Source organism: Entelurus aequoreus, linkage group LG15, assembly GCF_033978785.1.
Source record: "Entelurus aequoreus isolate RoL-2023_Sb linkage group LG15, RoL_Eaeq_v1.1, whole genome shotgun sequence".
NCBI lineage: Eukaryota > Metazoa > Chordata > Actinopteri > Syngnathiformes > Syngnathidae > Entelurus > Entelurus aequoreus.
Window position 1 is genome coordinate 53758824 of NC_084745.1, and position 22723 is coordinate 53781546.

General features: G+C 37.2%; 1 protein-coding gene across 3 annotated transcripts in view; it reads left to right on the forward strand.

Moving 5' to 3' along the window:
• Positions 1-22723, forward strand: part of LOC133630512 (outer dynein arm-docking complex subunit 2-like) — a 140647-nt gene that overhangs the window by 98035 nt on the left and 19889 nt on the right. For all 3 annotated transcript variants that reach the window (XM_062022124.1, XM_062022125.1, XM_062022123.1), the window contains exon 18: positions 7553-7667. In XM_062022124.1, coding sequence (XP_061878108.1) covers positions 7553-7667 — 115 coding nt within the window. The remainder of the gene's footprint in view (positions 1-7552; positions 7668-22723) is intronic.

The following is a 22723-nucleotide window of genomic DNA, read 5'->3' on the forward strand; positions in this document are numbered from 1 at the left end:
GTGCAAAAATGTCAAAGCATCATAACAAACAGTTATGTTCCAATAGCAGCAGAAGTGCACTTTTTGGAGAGCTGTATCATTTTCAGTTTTGTGCCCAAGGGACTGATTTTATTGAACACTATATTATTATTTATACACCTATAGTGATCACAGAGACAGCTTGTTTTTGTGTTACTGTATATATTTGTTTCTCTGAAAAATCCCACTTAATATACTTTGGGTAACAACAGTCAATATTTATTTATTTTATTTTATTTTTTTAGGTGGGTAACAGTCAATATTTATTTATTTATTAGATTTTATTTTTTTATTATATAATAAAAGTGAGCTTTTGTTAAACCAAATATTGTGTGTTTTTTTCCATATACAACAACCTATCTGGACTCCATAAGAGAATCGATAAGGAATCGGTTCGATAAGAGGATTCGATAATAGGCTCGAACTCCATAATTCCTTACCAAACATCATCCCTAGCTGCAACTAAAGATTAATTTGATAATCTATTAATCTGTCGATTATTACTCCGATTAATCGATTAATAATCGGATAAAAGAGACAAACTACATTTCTATCCTATCCAGTATTTTATTGAAAAAAACCAGCACACTGGCACCATACTTATTTTGATTATTGTTTCTCAGCCGTTTGTAAATGTTGCAGTTTATAAATAAAGGTTTATTAAAAAAAAATAAAAAAAATAATTAAATTAAATTAAAAAAAATAAAAAAAAAATAAAAAAAAAACTCTGCGCATAGCGTAGATCCAACGAATCGATGACTAAATTAATCGGCAACTATTTTAATAATCGATTTAATCGATTAGTTGTTGCGGCCCTAATGACAATATTTCACTTTACATGTTATTTACACCAGACACTGCACTGCAAAAAGTCAGTGTTCAAAAACAAGAGAAAAAAAAACAAAAATGAGGGGTATTTTATTTGAACTAAGCAAAATTATCTGCCAATAGAACAAGAACATCTGGCTTGTCAAGACTTTCCAAAACAAGTAAAATTAGCTAACTTCAATTAACCCAAAAATACCTTTAAAATAAGAATATTCTCACTAATAAGAAGTGCACTTTTCTTGGTAGAAAAAAAAAAAAGAGACCATTTTGCTCAATATGTTGAAAAATATTCTTAAATTATCTTGACATAATGATATGTGCTCGGCATTACATTTCTTCAAACCAGCAAACTTATACTAAAAACTAGAGATGTCCGATAATATCGGCCGATATATGCGTTAAAATGTAATATCGGAAATGATCGGTATCGTTTTTTTTATTATCGGTATCGGGTTATTTTTTTATTTTTTATTTATTATTTTTTTTATTTTTTTATTAAATCAACATAAAAAACACAAGATACACTTACAATTAGTGCACCAACCCAAAAAACCTCCCTCCCCCATTTACACTCATTCACACAAAAGGGTTGTTTCTTTCTGTTATTAATATTCTGCTTCCTACATTATATATCAATATATATCAATACAGTCTGCAAGGGATACAGTCCGTAAGCACACATGCTGCTTCACTAATAGTACTAACCTTTAACAGTTCATTTTACTCATTTTCATTAATTACTGTAACTGTTTTTATATTGTTTTACTTTCTTTTTTATTCAAGAAAATGTTTTTAATTTATTTATCTTATTTGACTAATTTTTTTAAAAAGTACCTTATCTTCACCATACCTGGTTGTCCAAATTAGGCATAATAATGTGTTAATTCCACGACTGCATATATCGGTTGATATCGGTATCGGTTGATATCGGTATCGGTATTTAAAGAGTTGGACAATTTCGGAATATCGGATATCGGCAAAAAGCCATTATCGGACATCCCTACTAAAAACTAATTTATTGTTCTTAATGGAAAGGCAAGCGCTTGTTACTCTCTGGGTCTCCTAGCCGCTCAGGCAAATCATATTGTCTAAAAATGCATTTTTCCATCGACAACATGACATCATCGCGCCAAGTGCGTGCTCTTTCGGTCAATTAGTGCGCATATATACAGGCCAAAATGTTTTTTAATGGTAATTTTGAAGAATTTATCTGAATGTGCATGAACTATTCCTTTTCAAAATGGTTAGAAATGTAAAATGTTGAAATATTAACTGTCAGTTTACTGTACTGTGCCAACTGTACTACTATATGAGTACCTATTTTCTATTGTTTCATTGAAAATAAAACAGCAAAGTCCATTTGGCCGTCATCCGTTGTAATTATGAGACACAATTGTGTCAAAATCATGATTTTTTTTTTGTTCATGCTTGAAATAAGGAATTATTACTTTAAAAAAAGTAGTTTTATACTTGTGAGTGTTGATGACACAGCTTTGCAACACTTGATATTCTAGTTTCAAGCATGTTTACTCAATATAGCTCAGGGGTCACCAACTGAGCCCGTAAGGACCAGATGAGTAGCCCGCTGGCCTGTTCTAAAAATAGCTCAAATAGCAGCACTTACCAGTGAGCTGCCTCTATTTTTTAAATTTTATTTATTTACTGGCAAGCTGGTCTCGACATTTTTAATTCTAAGAGAGACAAAACTCAAATAGAATTTGAAAATCCAAGAAAATATTTGAAAGACTTGGTCTTCACTTGTTTAAATAAATTCATTAATTTTTTTACTTTGCTTCTTATAACTTTCAGAAAGACAATTTTAGAGAAAAAAATACAACCTTAAAAATGATTTTAGGATTTTTAAACACATATACCTTTTTACCTTTTAAATTCCTTCCTCTTCTTTCCCGACAATTTAAATCAATGTTCAAGTAAATGTATTTTTTTTTATTGTAAAGAATAATAAATACATTTTAATTTAATTCTTCATTTTAGCTTCTGTTTTTTTGACGAAGAATATTTGTGAAATATTTCTTCAAACTTATTATGATTAAAATTCAAAAAAATTATTCTGGCAAATCTAGAAAATCTGTAGAATCAAATTTAAATCTTATTTCAAAGTCTTTTGAATTTCTTTAAAAAAAATTGTTCTGGAAAACCTAGAAGAAATAATGATTTGTCTTTGTTAGAAATATAGCTTGGTCCAATTTGTTGTATATTCTAACAAAGTGTAGATTGGATTTTAACCTATTTAAAACATGTCATCAAAATTCTAAAATTAATCTTAATCAGGAAAAATGACTAATGATGTTCCATAAATTATTTTTTGAATTTTTTCAAAAAGATTCAAATTAGCTAGTTTTTCCTCTTCTTTTTTTCGGTTGAACTTTGAATTTTAAAGAGTCGAAATTGAAGATAAACTATGTTTCAAAATTTTATTGTCATTTTTTTTCGTGTTTTCTCCTCTTTTAAACCGTTCAATTAAGTGTAAATATCATTCATTATTAATAATAACATAGAGTTAAAGGTAAATTGAGCAAATTGGCTATTTCTGGCAATTTATTGAAGTGTGTATCAAACTGGTAGCCCTTCGCATTAATCACTACCCAAGAAGTAGCTCTTGCTTTCAAAAAGGTTGGTGACCCCTGGTATAGCTCATCAAATCTCAGCAACAAGCTGTAATATCTTACTGAGATCATTTAGGACCAAAACACTTCATATTTCATCTTACTTAGATTTCACTTTTTGCAGTGTGGGTGCACTGTGGTGTTATTACCTCAGTGGATCCCCAACTAAGCGACATAAAATCCAGCCAACGCTTGAGTCAACTCCACACCAGCTCCATGAAATATAGAGCTACCTGTCTCTGGCTGTTTGACTTGGAAAGTCGTTACCTTTTTTTTTGGCTCCGCTTAAAAAACAAGCCACCAACATAACGCATAAATTAGTTTCTATTTATAAATATGTGCATGAAGCACTTCACACAGATGCCAGTTAACCTCTGACCCGTGCCAGTTTTTTAATGTGGACTGGGGATTTGGAGCGAGCACAGCAGCTGAGTGAGCTTTACATCTGGGAGGAAGTGAGCAAGACTGAGGATGTGTTGTGAAGAAAATGTGTTTTTTAATGGAGGCTGCAGCTACAAACTGGAAACAAGCCGCCAAAGCCCTAAAGCAGATTTTTCTTCTCTGAAAAGTGACCTTATCATAATTTGGCACGACGGCGGTACCTCAGGTTTGTCAGTAATCCCTTCCAAACGCTCCGGAAAAAAACAAATGTGGAACCATTTGAGTATAGGAAGAAATGGTCCAGTGTAGGGTTGCGCAATATACCCGACATCAATTTGGCCCACGATTTGTGTACTATCGCCATATTGTTTAAAAAAAAACAAAAAAAAAACAATGAAAGTGTGGCTAGTTAAACTTGATTTAGAGCGTCTCGGTCCTCTTTTCTTCTTCTACGGTGTTTTACCTGCAAGCCCACATGCTAAAACACTGCCATTAGTTTGAAACTGTAAAAAAAATCAAGTGAAACAAAAAAAAAAGAAAACAAAACCGTGAAAAAGATAGAAGAAAATCAATCTGTGTACGGATAGTTTTCCAGACCATAGAGCACACCGGGATATAAACTGCAGCCACTACATTTTTGAAGATATTTGTTCATATATAAGCCGCACTGGACTGTAAGTCGCAGATATAAAATGAGTTATTTACACAGAAAGATTCTGTAAATGTTTATTTACGTACCTTGTTTCCAAACGGTCCAAACAACAAATGTTTCCAAGTTTTGTGAACTTTCTTCTTTTTTTAATTTGTTAAAACTTTGTATAATTAAGTTGGTGAAAAGTTGAAGGTGCAACAAAATTAGGTTGAATAAACATAAAAAAAAAGGCCGCAAATTAATTACACTGGACCTAATTAAATGTATTTTATAGGTTGGTAAAATTTGGTATAATTAAGTTGGTGATAAGTTGAAGATGCAACAAAATTAAGTAAAATATTCAAAAAATTAAAGATGGGCAAAAATGAAAGAAGACAGCCAAAGTAAGTACACCAAGTTGAAGATGTAACAAAATTAGGTTTAATGAACATTTAAAAAAAAGGCCGCAAATTAATTACACTGGACCTAATTAAATGTATTTTATAGCTGGTATAATTAAGTTGGTGATAAGTTGAAGATGCAACAAAATTAAGTAAAATATTCAAAAAATTAAAGATGGGCAAAAATGAAAGAAGACAGCAAAATAAGTACACCGAGTTGAAGATGTAACAAAATTAGGTTTAATGAACATTTAAAAAAAGGCCGCAAATTAATTACACTGGACCTAATTAAATGTATTTTATAGTTGGTAAAATTTGGTATAATTAAGTTGGTGATAAGTTGAAGATGCAACAAAATTAAGTAAAATATTCAAAAAATTAAAGATGGGCAAAAATGAAAGAAGACAGCAAAGTAAGTGCACCAATTTGAAGATGTAACAAAATTAGGTTTAATGAACATAAAAAAAAGGCCGCAAATTAATTACACTGGACATAATTAAATGTATTTTATAGGTTGGTAAAATTTGGTATAATTAAGTTGGTGATAAGTTGAAGATGCAACAAAATTAAGTAAAATATTTTTAAAAAATTAAAGATGGGCAAAAATGAAAGAAGACAGCAAAGTAAGTACACCAAGTTGAAGATGTAAACAAAATTAGGTTTAATGAACATTTTAAAAAAAGGCCGCAAATTAATTACACTGGACCTAATTAAATGTATTTTATAGGTTGGTAAAATTTGGTATAATTAAGTTGGTGATAAGTTGAAGATGCAACAAAATTAAGTAAAATATTTTAAAAAATTAAAGATGGGCAAAAATGAAAGAAGACAGCCAAGTAAGTACACCACACCTAAACAAAATATATCTAAGTTAAAAAATGTTACTTTGATGCAACTTTTAAAAATTGTCGCAACATTTTCCAATCAATTTTCTACAAGTTTTGTGAACTTACGTTTTTTTTTTAAATTTGTTAACACTATTAAGTTGGTAATAAGATAAAGAAACAACAATAAGTAATTTAACGAAACAAAATTAAGTAGAAGTTTTAAAAAATTATCTCTTTTGCAAAGCGCCTGTAACAGGGCAGTAAAACCGCTGATCAAACAAAACAGAAGTCATCGTTATGGGTTCACTAGCTGCGTAACCTAGCTCAACAATCAGCTAAACAGACCTAATAACTCCACAGTGAAGTCTTGGTGAATTTACTGAGGGATTTGTAAAACTGAAACATAGGGATGATACTCGAAACCGGTTTTCCCGGTTGTTTGATAAGAAAAGAACCGAGTCCTCGGACTCGAATCCCTTTTTGAGAACCGGTACCCGTTATCGAGACCACTATAGTAAAGAAAAAGAGTTTATTCTTTATTCGAATCCCGTCCCGACCAGAAATGCTCCGTGGGACATCACAAGAATTGACGCCACGTAGCTCAGTCATTAGGCGCAGATAGCGAAAGCAGGAAAACAATGGACGGGAAAAAGCGCTCCAAGGTGTAATAAAGTTCAAAACAAAAGCTATAATCCATCGAATAACTTTATTGAGAGATTTTAGCAGGGTAAAACACATGACCAACACTTTTACGACCAACCGGAAACATAGCAACCAGGCTAGCAACGCACCTCCTTTACGGCAGCTGTCGCAACCTTCTTAAAACAACCGCAGCACATACATATATATACAACACTGCAGCACATACATATATATACAACACATCTCCCTTTTTGAACTTTTGTTTTTCTTTCCTTGTAAACAAAACAAAATCACACTGTAGATGTGTTGTCTGTCTAATTATAAATAATGCAGACGAGGCATGTTGGCTGAATTCTTGACGTTTACTTTCACAGCGTGGCAACATGCAACACTTTTCGGGGCTACCGCGCATGCTCGTAACTCCCGTTGCATGCTGGGTAGTGTAGTTGTTATATTCTCTCGCTCATAACATTTTTCCCCCTATAAAGAAATAATGTTAACTCAATAAAGTGTATTTCTTTTTTTAGCTTTAACTTTTCATTTTTTAGCATTGTAACCACATTTGCAAACAACTTTTCTCTTCATAGAATGTTCTTTCAATAAAGAAATAAAGTGCAAAAATGTCAAAGCATCATAACAAGCAGTTATGTTCCAATAGCAGCAGAAGTGCACTTTTTGGAGAGCTGTATTATTTTCAGTTTTGTGCCCAAGGGACTGATTTTATTTAACACTATATTATTATTTATACACCTATAGTGATCACAGAGACAGCTTGTTTTTGTGTTACTGTATATATTTGTTTCTCTGAAAAATCCCACTTAATATACTTTGGGTAACAACAGTCAATATTTATTTATTTTATTTAATTTTTTTAGGTGGGTAACAGTCAATATTTATTTATTTATTAGATTTTATTTTTTTATAATATAATAAAAGTGAGCTTTTGTTAAACCAAATATTGTGTGTTTTTTTTCCATATACAACAACCTATCTGGACTCGATAAGAGAATCGATAAAGAATCGGTTCGATAAGAGGATTCGATAATAGGCTCGAACTCGATAATTCCTTATCAAACATCATCCCTACTGAAACAATACAAAAATAATGCCAAACAAAACTAGGTTTAATAAACATTAAATTAATGTTTCTTAATGTTCAACTTTCCCTCACAATGTGTATTTCTTCTTCTCCCAAAGGATCATTCAGGAGCTTGACGGAATCCGCTTGGTGTGGAGCTTGTTGAAAAACCCCAGTCCAGAAGTTCAGTCCAGCGCGGCGTGGGCCCTTTGTCCATGTATTGAAAATGCAAAGGTACAGTAAGAGATCTGTATTCATTATTATTATTATCGTCTTGATACTACTTCTATAGAGCAAACCAAAGTCTCTGACGGCCGCAAGACTCTTGCGCTAAAGACTTTTTGTTGGTTCAGAATGAAGTGTTTTGTGAGCCCGCTGGCACCACCACGCTAACCTGCTGCTGGGAGGTTAGCAAGGGCAGAGCGGTGTCAGACGGGGGCTTTACGTGAACCGCAGCTTAATAAGAAGCAGAGCGGCTCCTTTGGCACACCAAGGTAGTTGAAGTGTGGACCAGGCGGAGAGAAAAGCCCTGGTAATATCCTGTGGTGTGGCTTCTCTTTCTTGCACTGACAATCCTTACTCAACATGTGCCAAGCATTTAACCGTTCAAAAATGGTGATGCACACTAGGGTTGTCCCGATATCGGCACCAAAATGTATATCCATATTTTTCCAAAGAAAGAACTACGAAAAGTGTCAATATCGGCTTTATTTTAACAGAAAATATTACAATACATTAAACATATGTTTCCTATTGTGCTCAAAGAACAATTTTACAAGGTTAAAATACAAATTAAAAGGCATTAAACACATTTTCTTGTTGCACTCAAAGAACAAGGTTCCATATTACATATAGTCAATCAAGGATTACATTAGAATATCATAAAAAAAACGTTGACATATTACATTATTCATGATTTATGGTTGCCTCTCCTAGTCTGCGTTTTAAAGAAAATACAATTATTAGTAAGTACTAAAAACAAAACTATAGATAAATGTACACAGATCAGCCATGTAGCAGGTAAAACACACTTTTGTTGAAGATAAAACACAAATTGTAGGAATTTCTTACAAAATGTTGTCATTTCACTTGCACTAGTTGACGCTAGATGGGCGGTCTTAACTCCGCTAACATTTGGCATCAAGCCAAGCAGCTGCGTGCACGTCAACGTAACTACATGTTACGTATCTACATATTACGTATCTACATATTACGTATCTACATGTTACGTATCTACATGTTACGTATCTACATGTTACGTATCTACATGTTACGTATCTACATGTTACGTATCTACATGTTACGTATCTACATGTTATGTATCTACATGTTACGTATCTACATGTTACGTATCTACATGTTACGTATCTACATGTTATGTATCTATATGTTATGTATCTATATGTTATGTATCTACTTGTTATGTATCTACATGTTACGTATCTACATGTTACGTATCTACATGTTATGTATCTATATGTTATGTATCTATATGTTATGTATCTACTTGTTATGTATCTACATGTTAACGTACCTACATGTTATGTATCTACATGTTGTCTACATGTTATGTATCTACATGTTTTGTATCTACATGTTTTGTATCTACATGTTACGTATCTACATGTTACGCATCTACGTTACGTATCTACATGTTACGTAGCTACACGTTGCATATCCACACGTTACGTAGCTACACGTTACATATGTACACGTTTTGTGTCTACATGTTACGTATCTACATGTTGCGGAGCTACACGTTGCGTATCTACAAGTTACGTATGTACACATTTTGTATCTACATGTTACGTATCTACATGTTACGTAGCTACACATTACGTATCTACACATTACGTATGTACACGTTTTGTATCTACATGTTACGTATCTACATGTTACGTATCTACATGTTACGGAGCTACAAGTTGCGTATCTACACGTTACGTATGTACACGTTTTGTATCTACATGTTACGTATCTACATGTTACGTAGCTACACGTTACGTATCTACACATTACGTATGTACACGTTTTGTATCTACATGTTACGTATCTACATGTTACGTATCTACATGTTGCGGAGCTACACGTTGCGTATCTACAAGTTACGTATGTACACATTTTGTATCTACATGTTACGTATCTACATGTTACGTAGCTACACGTTACGTATCTACACATTACATATGTACACGTTTTGTATCTTCATGTTACGTATCTACATGTTGCGGATCTACACGTTGCGTATCTACAAGTTACGTATGTACACATTTTGTATCTACATGTTACGTGTCTACATGTTACGTATCTACATGTTATGTATCTACATGTTACGTATCTACATGTTACGTATCTACATGTTATGTATCTACATGTTACGTATCTACATGTTACGTAACTACATGTTACGTATCTACATGTTACATATCTACATGTTACGTATCTACATGTTACGTAACTACATGTTGCGGAGCTACACGTTGCATATCTACAAGTTACGTATGTACACATTTTGTATCTACATGTTACGTATCTACATGTTACGTATCTACATGTTACGTATCTACATGTTACGTATCTACATGTTTTGTATCTACATGTTACGTATCTACATGTTTTGTATCTACATGTTACGTATCTACATGTTACGTATCTACATGTTACGTATCTACATGTTACGTATCTACATGTTACGTATCTACATGTTACGTATCTACATGTTACGTATCTACATGTTACGTAACTACATGTTACGTATCTACATGTTACGTATCTACATGTTACGTATCTACATGTTACGTAACTTCATGTTATGTATCTACATGTTACTTATCTACATGTTACGTAACTACATGTTACGTAACTACATGTTACGTATCTACATGTTACGTATCTACATGTTACGTATCCACATGATACGTATCTACATGTTACGTATCTACATGTTACGTATCTACCTGTTATGTATCTACCTGTTACGTATCTACCTGTTACGTATCTACCTGTTACGTATCTACATGTTATGTATCTACATGTTATGTATCTACCTGTTACGTATCTACATGTTACGTATCTACATGTTACGTATCTACATGTTACGTATCTACATGTTAATGTATCTACATGTTACGTATCTACATGTTATGTATCTACATGTTACGTATCTACATGTATCTACATTTTTGCAGCTTATGTAAAAAAAAATATTTTTAATGTATTATATATATATATAAAGTTAGAGTTAAAGTACCAATGATTGTCACACACACACTAGGTGTGGTGAAATTATTCTCTGCACTTGACCCATCACCCTTGTTCACCCCCTGGGAGGTGAGGGGAGCAGTGAGCAGCAGCGGCGGCCGCGCCCGGGAATCATTTTTGGTGATTCAACCCCCAATTCCAACCCTTGATGCTGAGTGCCAAGCAGGGAGGTAATGGCTCCCACTTTTATAGTCTTTGGTATGACTCGGCCGGGATTTTACGGTTAAATTCCGCCGACTTGAGTTTTTTACCGTAAAATCAACTTTGGTACTGTTTTTTTCCATATACAGCAAGACACTAAAACAATAAAAAAACAAACAAAAAAACATTAAAACAAGATTTTACGGTAAAAAACATAAAACTGGCAGCGCTGTTGCTTGAATTTGACCACTAAAACAGTGGTATTGTTTCTCTATTCCATTTATTCCATTTTTTTAAATGCTGCAAAAAAAACCTGCTTTTACTGTAAAATTCTGGTGACTGAGCTGCCAGTTTTTAAAGTCAAATTTGAATATTTTTTTTGCAGCTTATGTAAAAAAAAATATTGTTAATGTATTATATATATATATAAAGTTAGAGTTAAAGAACCAATGATTGTCACACACACACTAGCTGTGGCGAAATTATTCTCTGCACTTGACCCATCACCCTTGATCACCCCCTGGGAGGTGAGGGGAGCAGTGAGCAGCAGCGGTGGCCGCGCCCGGGAATCATTTTTGGCGTTTTAACCCCCAATTCCAACCATTGATGCTGAGTGCCAAGCAGGGAGGTAATGGCTCCCATTTTTATAGTCTTTGGTATGACTCGGCCGGGGTTTTACGGTTAAATTCCGCCGACTTGAGTTTTTTACCATAAAATCAACTTTGGTACTGTTTTTTCCATATACAGCAAGACACTAAAACAATAAAAACAAAACAAAAAAAAAACCATTAAAACAAGATTTTACGGTAAAAACATAAATCTGGCAGCCCTGTTGCTTGAATTTGACCACTAAAACAGTGGTATTGTTTCTCTATTCCATTTATTCCATTTTTTTAAATGCTGCTGCAAAAAAAACTGCTTTTACTGTAAAATTCTGGTGACTGAGCTGCCAGTTTTTAAAGTCAAATTTGAATATTTTTTTTGCAGCTTATGTAAAAAAAAATATAGTTAATGTATTATATATATATAAAGTTAGAGTTAAAGTACCAATGATAGTCACACACACACTAGCTGTGGCGAAATTATTCTCTGCACTTGACCCATCACCCTTGATCACCCCCTGGGAGGTGAGGGGAGCAGTGAGCAGCAGCGGTGGCCGCGCCCAGGAATAATTTTTTGGTGATTTAACCCCCAATTCCAACCCTTGATGCTGAGTGCCAAGCAGGGAGGTAATGGCTCCCATTTTTATAGTCTTTGGTATGACTCGGCCGGGGTTTGAACTGGCGACCTACCCATCTCAGGGCGGACACTCTAACCACTATTGGAAGAATAGAAATGAAAACAACTTGTTTAGGAGATCATCTGTTAATCTGGCCCAGATGGGTGTCTCTGGTCGAAGCACTTCTTCTGTTTCTGTAGTTGGCTGCAGTTTCTGAAGCACTGTGAAAGTGATGCATGGCCACCATATGGAGGAATAGCAGGGCGGCTTTTGAAGACTAATAAAGTTTGACAATGTTTGTCCAGATCTCCTTTCTGCCAATTCTGAGCTAAATTCATGAACATGTTTTTTGAAATTGCTTTTTTTTACCCATCGCAATAAGGAAACTGATATAGTTGTTTTTGGCCCCGCATTCATTCCGATAGAATAAATACATGTGTTTCGATTTTGCAGCTTTATATTGAATTTATGAGAACTTTGAATATTTAATGGATTCTGCTGCCCCAGAACAGATATTGACAGGCCCGCACACTTACTGTCATACACGAACTATGAAGCACTAACTCCAATCGTCAACATCCTTCAAGTGGACTAAATTTCCGGTTGAAAAAGCCTTTGGAGGGTGACGTATGCGCGTGACGTAGCCAGGGGAACAGAGGTATGCCTTCCCCATTGAATACAATACAAAAAAGCTCTGTTTTCATTTCATAATTCCACAGTATTCTGGACATCTTTGTTGGTGAATCTTTTGCAATTTGTTTAATGAACAATGGAGGCTGCAAAGAAGAACGTTGTAGGTGGGATCGGTGTATTAGCGGCTGGCTGTAGCAACACAACAATGACTACTTACTTGGACAGCAGACGCCTAGCCGATGCTAGCCGCCCACCGCACGTCCTTCGTCGTACCGTCGATCGCTGGAACGCAGGTGAGCACGGGTGTTGATGAGCAGATGAGGGCTAGCTGGCGTAGGTGGAGCGCTAATGTTTTTATCATAGCTCTGTGAGGTCCGGTTGCTAAGTTAGCCTTAGCGTCGTTAGCAACAGCATTGTTAAGCTTTGCCGGGCTGAGATCTATTAACTGTGTAGTTACATGTCCATGGTTTAATAGTATTGTTGATCTTCTGTCTATCCTTCCAGTCAGGGACTTATTTATTTTGTTTCCATCTGCATTTGAGACAGATGCTATCACGTTAGCTCATGCTAAAGAGCTTTGTCGATGTATTGTCGTGGAGATAAAAGGCACCGTGAATGTCCATTTCGCGTTCTCGACTCTCATTTTCAAGAGGATATAGTATCCGAGGTGGTTTAAAATACAAATCCGTGATCCACAATAGAAAAAGGAGAGCGTGTGGAATCCAATGAGCCATCTTGTACCTAAGTTACGGTCAGAGCGGAAAAAAACATGTATTTCACTGCATTCTAGTCCGTCACTCTAACGTTCCTCATCCACAAATCTTTCATCCTCGCTCAAATTAATGGGGTAATCGTCAGCAAAAATATGGCAATATCGCAAAATGATCAAGTATGACACAGAATGGATCCGCTATCCCCGTTTGAATAAAAAAATTTCATTTCAGTAGGCCTTTAAACTTTTAACTTACCCAAAACGGTCTATAAACAATCAGTGAGTCCACACCAAGCTACGAGCCGGAGATTCAAGAAATAGACGGCGCACTTACCCGGGTAAAAAAAATTCCCAAGGAGTGGAACCTTAAACAATGGGTTACTGTAAATAGTTATTCGTATCAGGAGTTCCATCCATCCATCCATTTTCTTCCGCTTATCCGAGGTCGGGTGGCGGGGGCAGCAGCCTAAGCAGAGAAGCCCAGACTTCCCTCTCCCCAGCCACTTCATCCAGCTCCTCCCGGGGGATCCCGAGGCAGATCCTAGGGCAGACCTGGGCATTCGGCCACCCTTTGTGCGTCCCTGTCCGCCCCGCGTGAGGCCAATCATAAATTACAAAATAAATTTCAAAAAGTATCTTATGTCGAGTGTGCAATACAACGGTGCTGCTTTTGTTTTGAAAAGCGTTATTTGTATTACTTCCGTGTGGACGTATGCTCGTGCGCGATTGTGAGTGAATGTGAACAGCGGCAATCACAAATGACAAAATAAATTCAAAAAAACATCTATGTCGTGCATGCAATACAACTGTGCTGCTTTTATTTTGAAAAGTGTTATTTATGGGCGTATGTTCGGGTGTAACCTGTGAGTGAAGGTGCACAGCGACAAGTGATGCCCGGTTAGCCCCAAGACGCTAAAAAGAGAAAAGTTGATGACGAATGGCGTGTTTTCAACAAGACATGGACTGCCAAGTATTTCTTTACAGAAATGAAAGGTAAAGCCGTGTGCTTAATTTGTGGTACACAGGTTGTTGTCTTTAAAGAATATCATTTGAATCGCCACTACACGACGAAGCGCGAGGAAAAATACCGGAATCTGTCTGATGAAGCGCGTGCAAGGGAGGCTGATGCGTTGATGGTAAAACTGCAAACCCAACTAGGACTTTTTGCCAAATTTCACCCCCCCCAGAATGCAGCCGTCAGGACAAGTTTCGTAATTTCTCACAAAATCGCCAGAAAAAGTAAGGCGTTTTCTGACGGAGAGTTTATTAAGGAGTGCTTATTGGACTCTGTTGCGCTGATGTGCCCGGAGAAGAGGGGCGCATTTGAGAACGTGTCACTCTCCCGACGCACTGTAACGAGGCGGGTTGAGACCATCGCTGGAAACTTGGAGCTTCAGCTGAAGAACAGAACGGTTTGACTGTTTTTAGCTGGCTTTGGATGAGAGCTGCGATGTACGTGACACCGCCCAGCTGCTCATCTTCTTACGTGGGATAACTGCAGACTTTCAAAGCACGGAGGAGCTGGCGGCCATGCAGTCAATTAAAGAGACAACCACAGGTAATGACGTGTTCACATAGGTAAATGCGTGTTTGGATATGTTAGGACTGAAATGGGACAAGCTGGCAGGTGTGACAACAGATGGTGGTCCAAATCTGACGGGGAAAAATGTTGGACTTTTAAAGAGGATGCAGGGTAAAGTGACAGAAATGGACATTTTTGCATCGTATTATACATCAGGAAGTGTTGTCTAAGACAGTGTTAAAAATAAAACCATCAAAAGCATCCTGCTTTTGTATAAAGTTAAGTTAGGTTAAATGAAATTATTATTATTGTTATTATTTATCTTATGGTATATCAAGATTAATTTGAGCAAAATTTTTAATTGAAATATTGTCGGTGTGGCCCTCCAGCAGTGCTCAGGTTGCTCATGTGGCCCCCGGTAAAAAATTAATTGCCCACCCCTGTCCTAGGGGCTATGTTGTCCGGGGGCTTCTATGCCCCCTGTAAGAGGTCTCCCAAGACAAACAGGTCCTAGGTGAGGGATCAGACAAAGAGCAGCTCAAAGACCTTTATGAAAAGTACAACTCGAGGACCTAGATTTCTCTCGCCCGCACTCGGTTAAACCGGGGCTCCGGAGGTGGGGCACGATGGCGAGCGCCTGGTGCCTGTCCCATCAGCCCGAAGAGGCAACGTGGGTCCCCCCTCCAATGGGCTCACCACTCATGGGAGGGGTCATAGAGGTCGGGTGCAGCGTGAGCTGGGCGGCAGCCGAAGGCAGGGCACTTGGTGGTCTGATCCTCGGCTACATAAACTAGCTCTTGGGACGTATCAGGACTTATTCGGCTTAATATAGACCGGGCCTAAAACCCACGATAAAGTCTTATCTATTTCATTTGATACTTGCCGAGAGCAGTTTTCCCGTCTGGGGGTCTATGCAGGCCATGAAAGAGATTCAGCGCTAGTCGCATCGCAGCTGGTGGCTTAAGAGAGCTTCCTCTGTCGCCGGGACTACCGGCCAGCCATCATCAGTATTCCTGAAGAAGAGCTTCCTGTGTGTGTTTGGAAGGGTTGTCTGGCCGGCCTTGGACACCCAACACCCGCCACCCCCGCCCGCCCACTTTTCTACACTTCACTGCTCACACATTGCTCATCCCCTTGGCAAGGCATCACAGGACTCATAGACTGCGTCCTGGCTACAACTCAGCAGCATACTAACTCAACTGCAACTAAACCGGGGTTCTACATTTGGCAAAGTGCTGCTCAAGGGTCCAGACCGCAACCCCGACACAAAAACTTCAGGATGAACCGGAATATAACTCTCGAGGGACCTTTAAAAAAATCAATGAATGGACAAACATTCCCCAGACACACTCCAGCATTTTGTAGTGGAAAGTCTCCCCACAAGAGTCTTAAGTTGTGTACTTATGCCCATGCAGGCTATTTAGATTTAAAACTAGCCACCTTCTGCAATCTAGCAGTAGTATTTTAAGAGTGCGCTAATGTGCCAAGCTCCAGTCAAGCCAACTGCCCTGGCAGCGCTTCCGCTGTGGTTCTTTTAGAGCTCCCTACCAGACTCTGGTTTTGGTAGATGGTTGCTCCATAAGTGGGTACGAGTTCTGTGGTACTGACTCGGATCATGAATCTGAACTGTGAGAAGTTCTCTGGGGGTAAGAGCTGTAAATGTCACCTCTTTGCTTTAAATCCCAGACCAGTTAAGTTTGTTGCAACAGTTCTATTATGTAAGGACATTTATAAATGACAATTAAACGACAGCACCATAGAGCTGAGTTCCCCAACCTTTATTTGCAGCAGGGGCCGCTTTAATACCGGCCTTATTCTCATGCACCACGGTTTTCCCGGTTGTTTGATAAGAAAAGAACCGAGTCCTCGGACTCAAATCCCTTTTTGAGAACCGGTACCCGTTATCGAGACCACTATAGTAAAGGAAAAGAGTTGATTCTTTATTCGAATCCCGTCCCGACCAGAAATGCTCCGTGGGACATCACAAGAAATGACGTCACGTAGCTCAGTCATTAGGCGCAGATAGCGAAAGCAGGAAAACAATGGACGGGAAAAAGCGCTCCAAGGTGTAATAAAGTTCAAAACAAAAGCTATAATCCATCAAATAACTTTACTGAGAGATTTGAGCAGGGTAAAACACATGACCAACACTTTTACGACCAACCGGAAACATAGCAACCAGGCTAGCACCGCACCTCCTTTACGGCAGCTGTCGCAACGTTCTTAAAACAACCGCAGCACATACATATATATACAACACATCTCCCTTTTTTAACTTTTGTTTTTCTTTCCTTGTAAACAAAACAAAATCACACTGTAGATGTGTCGTCTGTCTAATTATAAATAATGCAGACGAGGCGTGTTGGCTGAGTTCTTGACGTTTACTTTCACAGCGTGGCAACATGCAACACTTTTCGGGGCTACCGCGCATGCTCGTCACTCCCGTTGCATGCTGGGTAGTGTAGTTGTTGTATTCTCTCGCTCATAACATTTTTCCCCCTATAAAGAAATAATGTTAACTCAATAAAGTGTATTTCTTTTTTTAGCTTTAACTTTTCATTTTTTAGCATTGTAACCACATTTGCAAAGAACTTTTCTCTTCATAGAATGTTCTTTCAATAAAGAAATAAAGTGCAAAAATGTCAAAGCATCATAACAAACAGTTATGTTCCAATAGCAGCAGAAGTGCACTTTTTGGAGAGCTGTATTATTTTCAGTTTTGTGCCCAAGGGACTGATTTTATTTAACACTATATTATTATTTATACACCTATAGTGATCACAGAGACAGGTTGTTTTTGTGTTACTGTATATATTTGTTTCTCTGAAAAATCCCACTTAATATACTTTGGGTAACAACAGTCAATATTTATTTATTTTATTTTATTTTTTTAGGTGGGTAACAGTCAATATTTATTTATTTATTAGATTTTATTTTTTTATTATATAATAAAAGTGGGCTTTTGTTAAACCAAATATTGTGTGTTTTTTCCATATACAACAACCTATCTGGACTCCATAAGAGAATCGATAAGGAATCGGTTCGATAAGAGGATTCGATAATAGGCTCGAACTCGATAATTCCTTATCAAACATCATCCCTACCACGTGTGTCATATAAATACAGCGAAGAAAGGGGAAGAGAAATACAACTCACTATAACATAATCAGTGCGATGTACTCTGAAGACTCTAGTTTTTTGCTTATTTTCGCTAACTTGTGGGCTTATTTTTGATGCCTTATAAGTAGAGATGTCCGATAATGGCTTTTTTGCCGATATCTGATATCCCGATATTGTCCAACTCTTAATTACCGATACCGATATCAACCGATACCGATATATACAGTGGTGGAATTAACACATTATTATGCCTAATTTTGTTGTGATGCCCCGCTGGATGCATTAAACAAAGTAACAAGGTTTTCCAAAATAAATCAACTCGAGTTATGGAAAAAAATGCCAACATGGCACTGCCATATTTATTATTGAAGTCACAAAGTGCATTACTGGTTGGGTGGGGGGTAGGAGGTAACGGGGGGAGTGTATATTGTAGCGTCCCGGAAGAGTTAGTGCTGCCAGGGGTTCTGGGTATTTGTTCTGTTGTGTTTATGTGGTGGTATGGTGCGGATGTCCTCCCGATCTGTACTTCTCCCTACGTCCGTGTACACAGCCGCGTTTTAAAAAAGTAATAAAATTTACTTTTTGAAACCGATACCGATAATTTCCGATATCACATTTTAAAGCATTTATTGGCCGATAATATCGGCAGTCCGATATTATCGGACATCCCTAATTATAAGTCAAGCAGATATTTATTTATATTTTGGAAAGCATGACAATAACATTTTTTGCGATATTGGATACCATTAAAGTTATGCAGTTTCATGCCGTACTTGTCAAAATGGGAAAAACTAATACATTTATTGGTACTTCACTAACGCATATTTCGAGGGCCAAATATAAAATGATGTGGCGGGGCCAGATTTGGCCCCCGGGCCTTGAGTTTGACACCTGTGATGTAGCACATTTCAATAATGTGCATGGTCCCATCTAACAAAGATATAGGAAATAGGGATGTCCGATAATGGCTTTTTGCCGATATCCGATATTGTCCAACCGATATCAACCGATACCGATATCAACCAATATACAGTATGCAGTCGTGGAATTAACACATTATTATGCCTAATTTGGACAACCATGTATGGTGAAGATAAGGTACTTTTTAAAAAAAAGTAATAAAATAAGATAAAATTAAAAACATTTTCTTGAATAAAAAAGAAAGTAAAACAATATAAAAACAGTTACATAGAAACTAGTAATTAATGAAAATGAGTAAAATTAACTGTTAAAGGTTAGTATTATTAGTGGAGCAGCAGCACGCACAATCATGTGTGCTTACGGACTGTATCCCTTGCAGACTGTATTGATATATAATGTAGGAACCAGAATATTGATAACAAAAAGAAATGGGGGAGGGAGGTTTTTTGGGTTGGTGCACTAATTGTAAGTGTATCTTGTGTTTTTTATGTTGATTTATAAAATAAATTTTTAAAAAAAATTAAAAAAAACGATACCGATAACAAAAAAACCGATACCGATAATTTCCGATATTACATTTTAACGCATTTATCGGCCGATAATATCAGCAGGCCGATATTATCGGACATCCCTAATAAGAAATATATCAAATGTCGACTTTCTACCGGGTGTTTTATACATTGATACAAATGTCGACTTTCTACCGGGTGTTTTATACATCGATAAACAAAACTATCGGTGTGTCTCGTGGGACAGGCGGAAGTTAAGTCTGAGAATATGTGGTCATTTATAAATGTATGCAGGAAATGTGTCATGGATTGGTACCGGTCCCCGGACCGGTGGTTGTGGACCTCTGTCATAGAGGACTTACTCTAATAGATAGGAATTAATTGGAGAGTCCACTCACATGAATGAATGCCGCACCTCCAATAGAATATACTAGGGTTGTACGGTATACTGGTACTAGCATAGTACCGCGATACTAATTAATCATATTCGGTACTACAGTATATCGCCTCTAAAAAGTACCGGTTTCCCCCCTACCCACCTTTTTTTTAACGGGCATGACGGCGCGTCGTCGTCACGTAGTGACATTGCTGCTTTTACCAGCAGAGGAGCATGTTCAGCAGCGCACAATCACAGAGTACTTACAAGCAGACACAGTTTGTAGACAGAAAAGGGAGAACGGATGCATTTTCGTCTAAAAACTAACGATACAGGTATGACACTGAAACGCCCTCAGGAAGGTGCTTTAAGACATGGCTAGCTAGCTAGCGGCTAACGTCCATCCGCAGTGTTTTAGCTACTTCTAAATCACTAATCCTGGCCTCCATGGCGACAAATAAAGTGAGTTTCTTACAAGTAGCATTATCACTGCAGGATGAGGAATAGCTAAACATGCTTCACTACTGGCATCACAATGTAAACAAACGCCATGGGTGGATCTACGCCTGACATCCACTGTAATGATACCAAGTACAGGAGCGTATCTAGTCGATACTACTATAATTACATCAATATTTTTTATCGTTACAAAATCTTTTTTAGTTTTTTTTTAATTCATACTATGTTTATACTCTCAGTAAATCTGTCACTGCACACATGAAGACTTTTATGACCAATGTATGATCCTGTAACTACTTGGTATCGGATCCATACCTAAATGTGTGGTATCATCCAAAACTCATGTAAAGTATCAAAGAAGAGAAGAATAAGTGATTATTGCATTTGAACAGAAGTGTAGATAGAACATGTTAAAAGAGAAAGTAAGCCGATATTAACAGTAAATGAACAAGTAGATTAATAATACATTTTTACAGTTTGTCCCTCAAAATAATAGGTGTATAAATGACACAATATGTTACTGCAGACTAATTAGGAGTCTTTGTTTGTTTACTTACTACTAAAAGACAAGTTTTCGAGTATGTTCACTATTTTATTTAAGGACTAAATGACAATAAATACATTTTGGTACCGGCACCAAAATATTGGTATCGGGACATGTTCCCTGTATTACAGTTAGCATAACATCAGATGCATCCACATGTAGTGCTTCTGTAGCTGTCTGCACACATGACATCTGTATAGCACACATGACATCTGTATAGCACACATGACATCTGTATAGCACACATGACATCTGTATTGCACACATGACATCTGTACAGCTCAAGTCCACAGTGGATCCTAAAGAGAGAGTGCAGCTGTACGCAAAACCACGCTAAATCTGTTCAACATTTCGACAGTGGCCCGGAAAGAATGAGGACATGAAAAGTGGAGGTGCTGACAAGAAAGCAGGCCTGGCTGGAGAAAGCAGCAATAAAGTGGAAGTGGATTGATCCCATGTGGGAGAACTTCTAATGCCAGGTGTCTTAATGAATGCACAATAAAGTGGCGTCCATTCCACTTGTTCAGCAAGACAGACCATAATAACATTGTTTACATGTTACTTTCCCAAGAACTTATTGCATTGTTGCCCCTTGCTTGCTTGGTGGGTGGGTTGGTTGGTTGGTTGGTTGGTGGGTTGGTTGGTTGGTTGGTTGGTGGGTTGGTTGGTTGGTGGGTTAGTTGGTTGGTTGGTGGGTTGGTGGGTGGGTTGGTTGGTGGTTGGTTGGTTAGTTGGTTGGTTGGGAATGGATAAGATGTTCACAATTCCTATTGCATTTTGGATCCTGCTAAACATTTCAGTTGTCACTTGGATAAAGAGATGGCTAAAGTGTTGGAGATGCTCTAATCGAAAATGCGTCATTCATTCAAATGTATCTAAATAAATATCCACGTTTCAAGTAGAGCAAGTTGCCACCCTTTCATAACTCCTTTCCATCCTTACTCAGCGTTAGTTTCGTGGTGACATCATGCACGCCCACAGGGATCCATAGAGGAATCCTTCACAAAACTGGCAAGTGATTCCCAGGAAACGAAACACGAGGAACCGATCCCGAATAGTCATCTCAAAAAGTTATGGACTGATTTTAATGAAACTTTCAGGGAATGTCGGAAACTAATTCGGTTTTAGGCCCGATCCGGATCATTTCTACAAAATTAACACTTCTTTGTGTTTGCTAGCGGCCCCACAGAACTTGTTGAATTGGGTCCTGACGTTGAGCAACTCAAATCTGACATTGGAACAACATGCTTTTTGACAACTTTTACTCAATGTCGGGTTGTGATGTTGATCTGACCATTGAATTTTGGTCATTTCCCAACCAATATTCTACCACACAAATACAACGTTAAAACAACATACCTTTTAACAACGTTTACTCAATGTCAGGTTGTGACGTTGATGTTACCATTGAATTCAGGTAATTTCCCAACCAATATTCTACAACACAAATACAACGTAGAAACAACATGCTTTTTGACAATGTTTAATCAATGTTGGGTTGTGATGTTGATTTGACCATTGAATTTTGGTCATTTCCCAACCAATATTCTACCACACAAATACAACGTTGAAACAACATACCTTTTAACAACGTTTACTCAATGTCAGGTTCTGACGTTGATCTGACCATTGAATTTTGGTCATTTCCCAACCAATATACTACAACATAAATACAACGTTGAAACAACATACTTTTTGACAACGTTTAATCAATGTTGGGTTCTGACGTTGATTTGATCGTTGAAATTTGGTCATTTCCCAACTAATATTATACAACGCAAATACAACGTTGAAACAACATGCTTTTTGACAACGTTTAATCAATGTTGGGTTCTGACGTTGATTTGGCCATTGAATTTTGGTCATTTCCCAA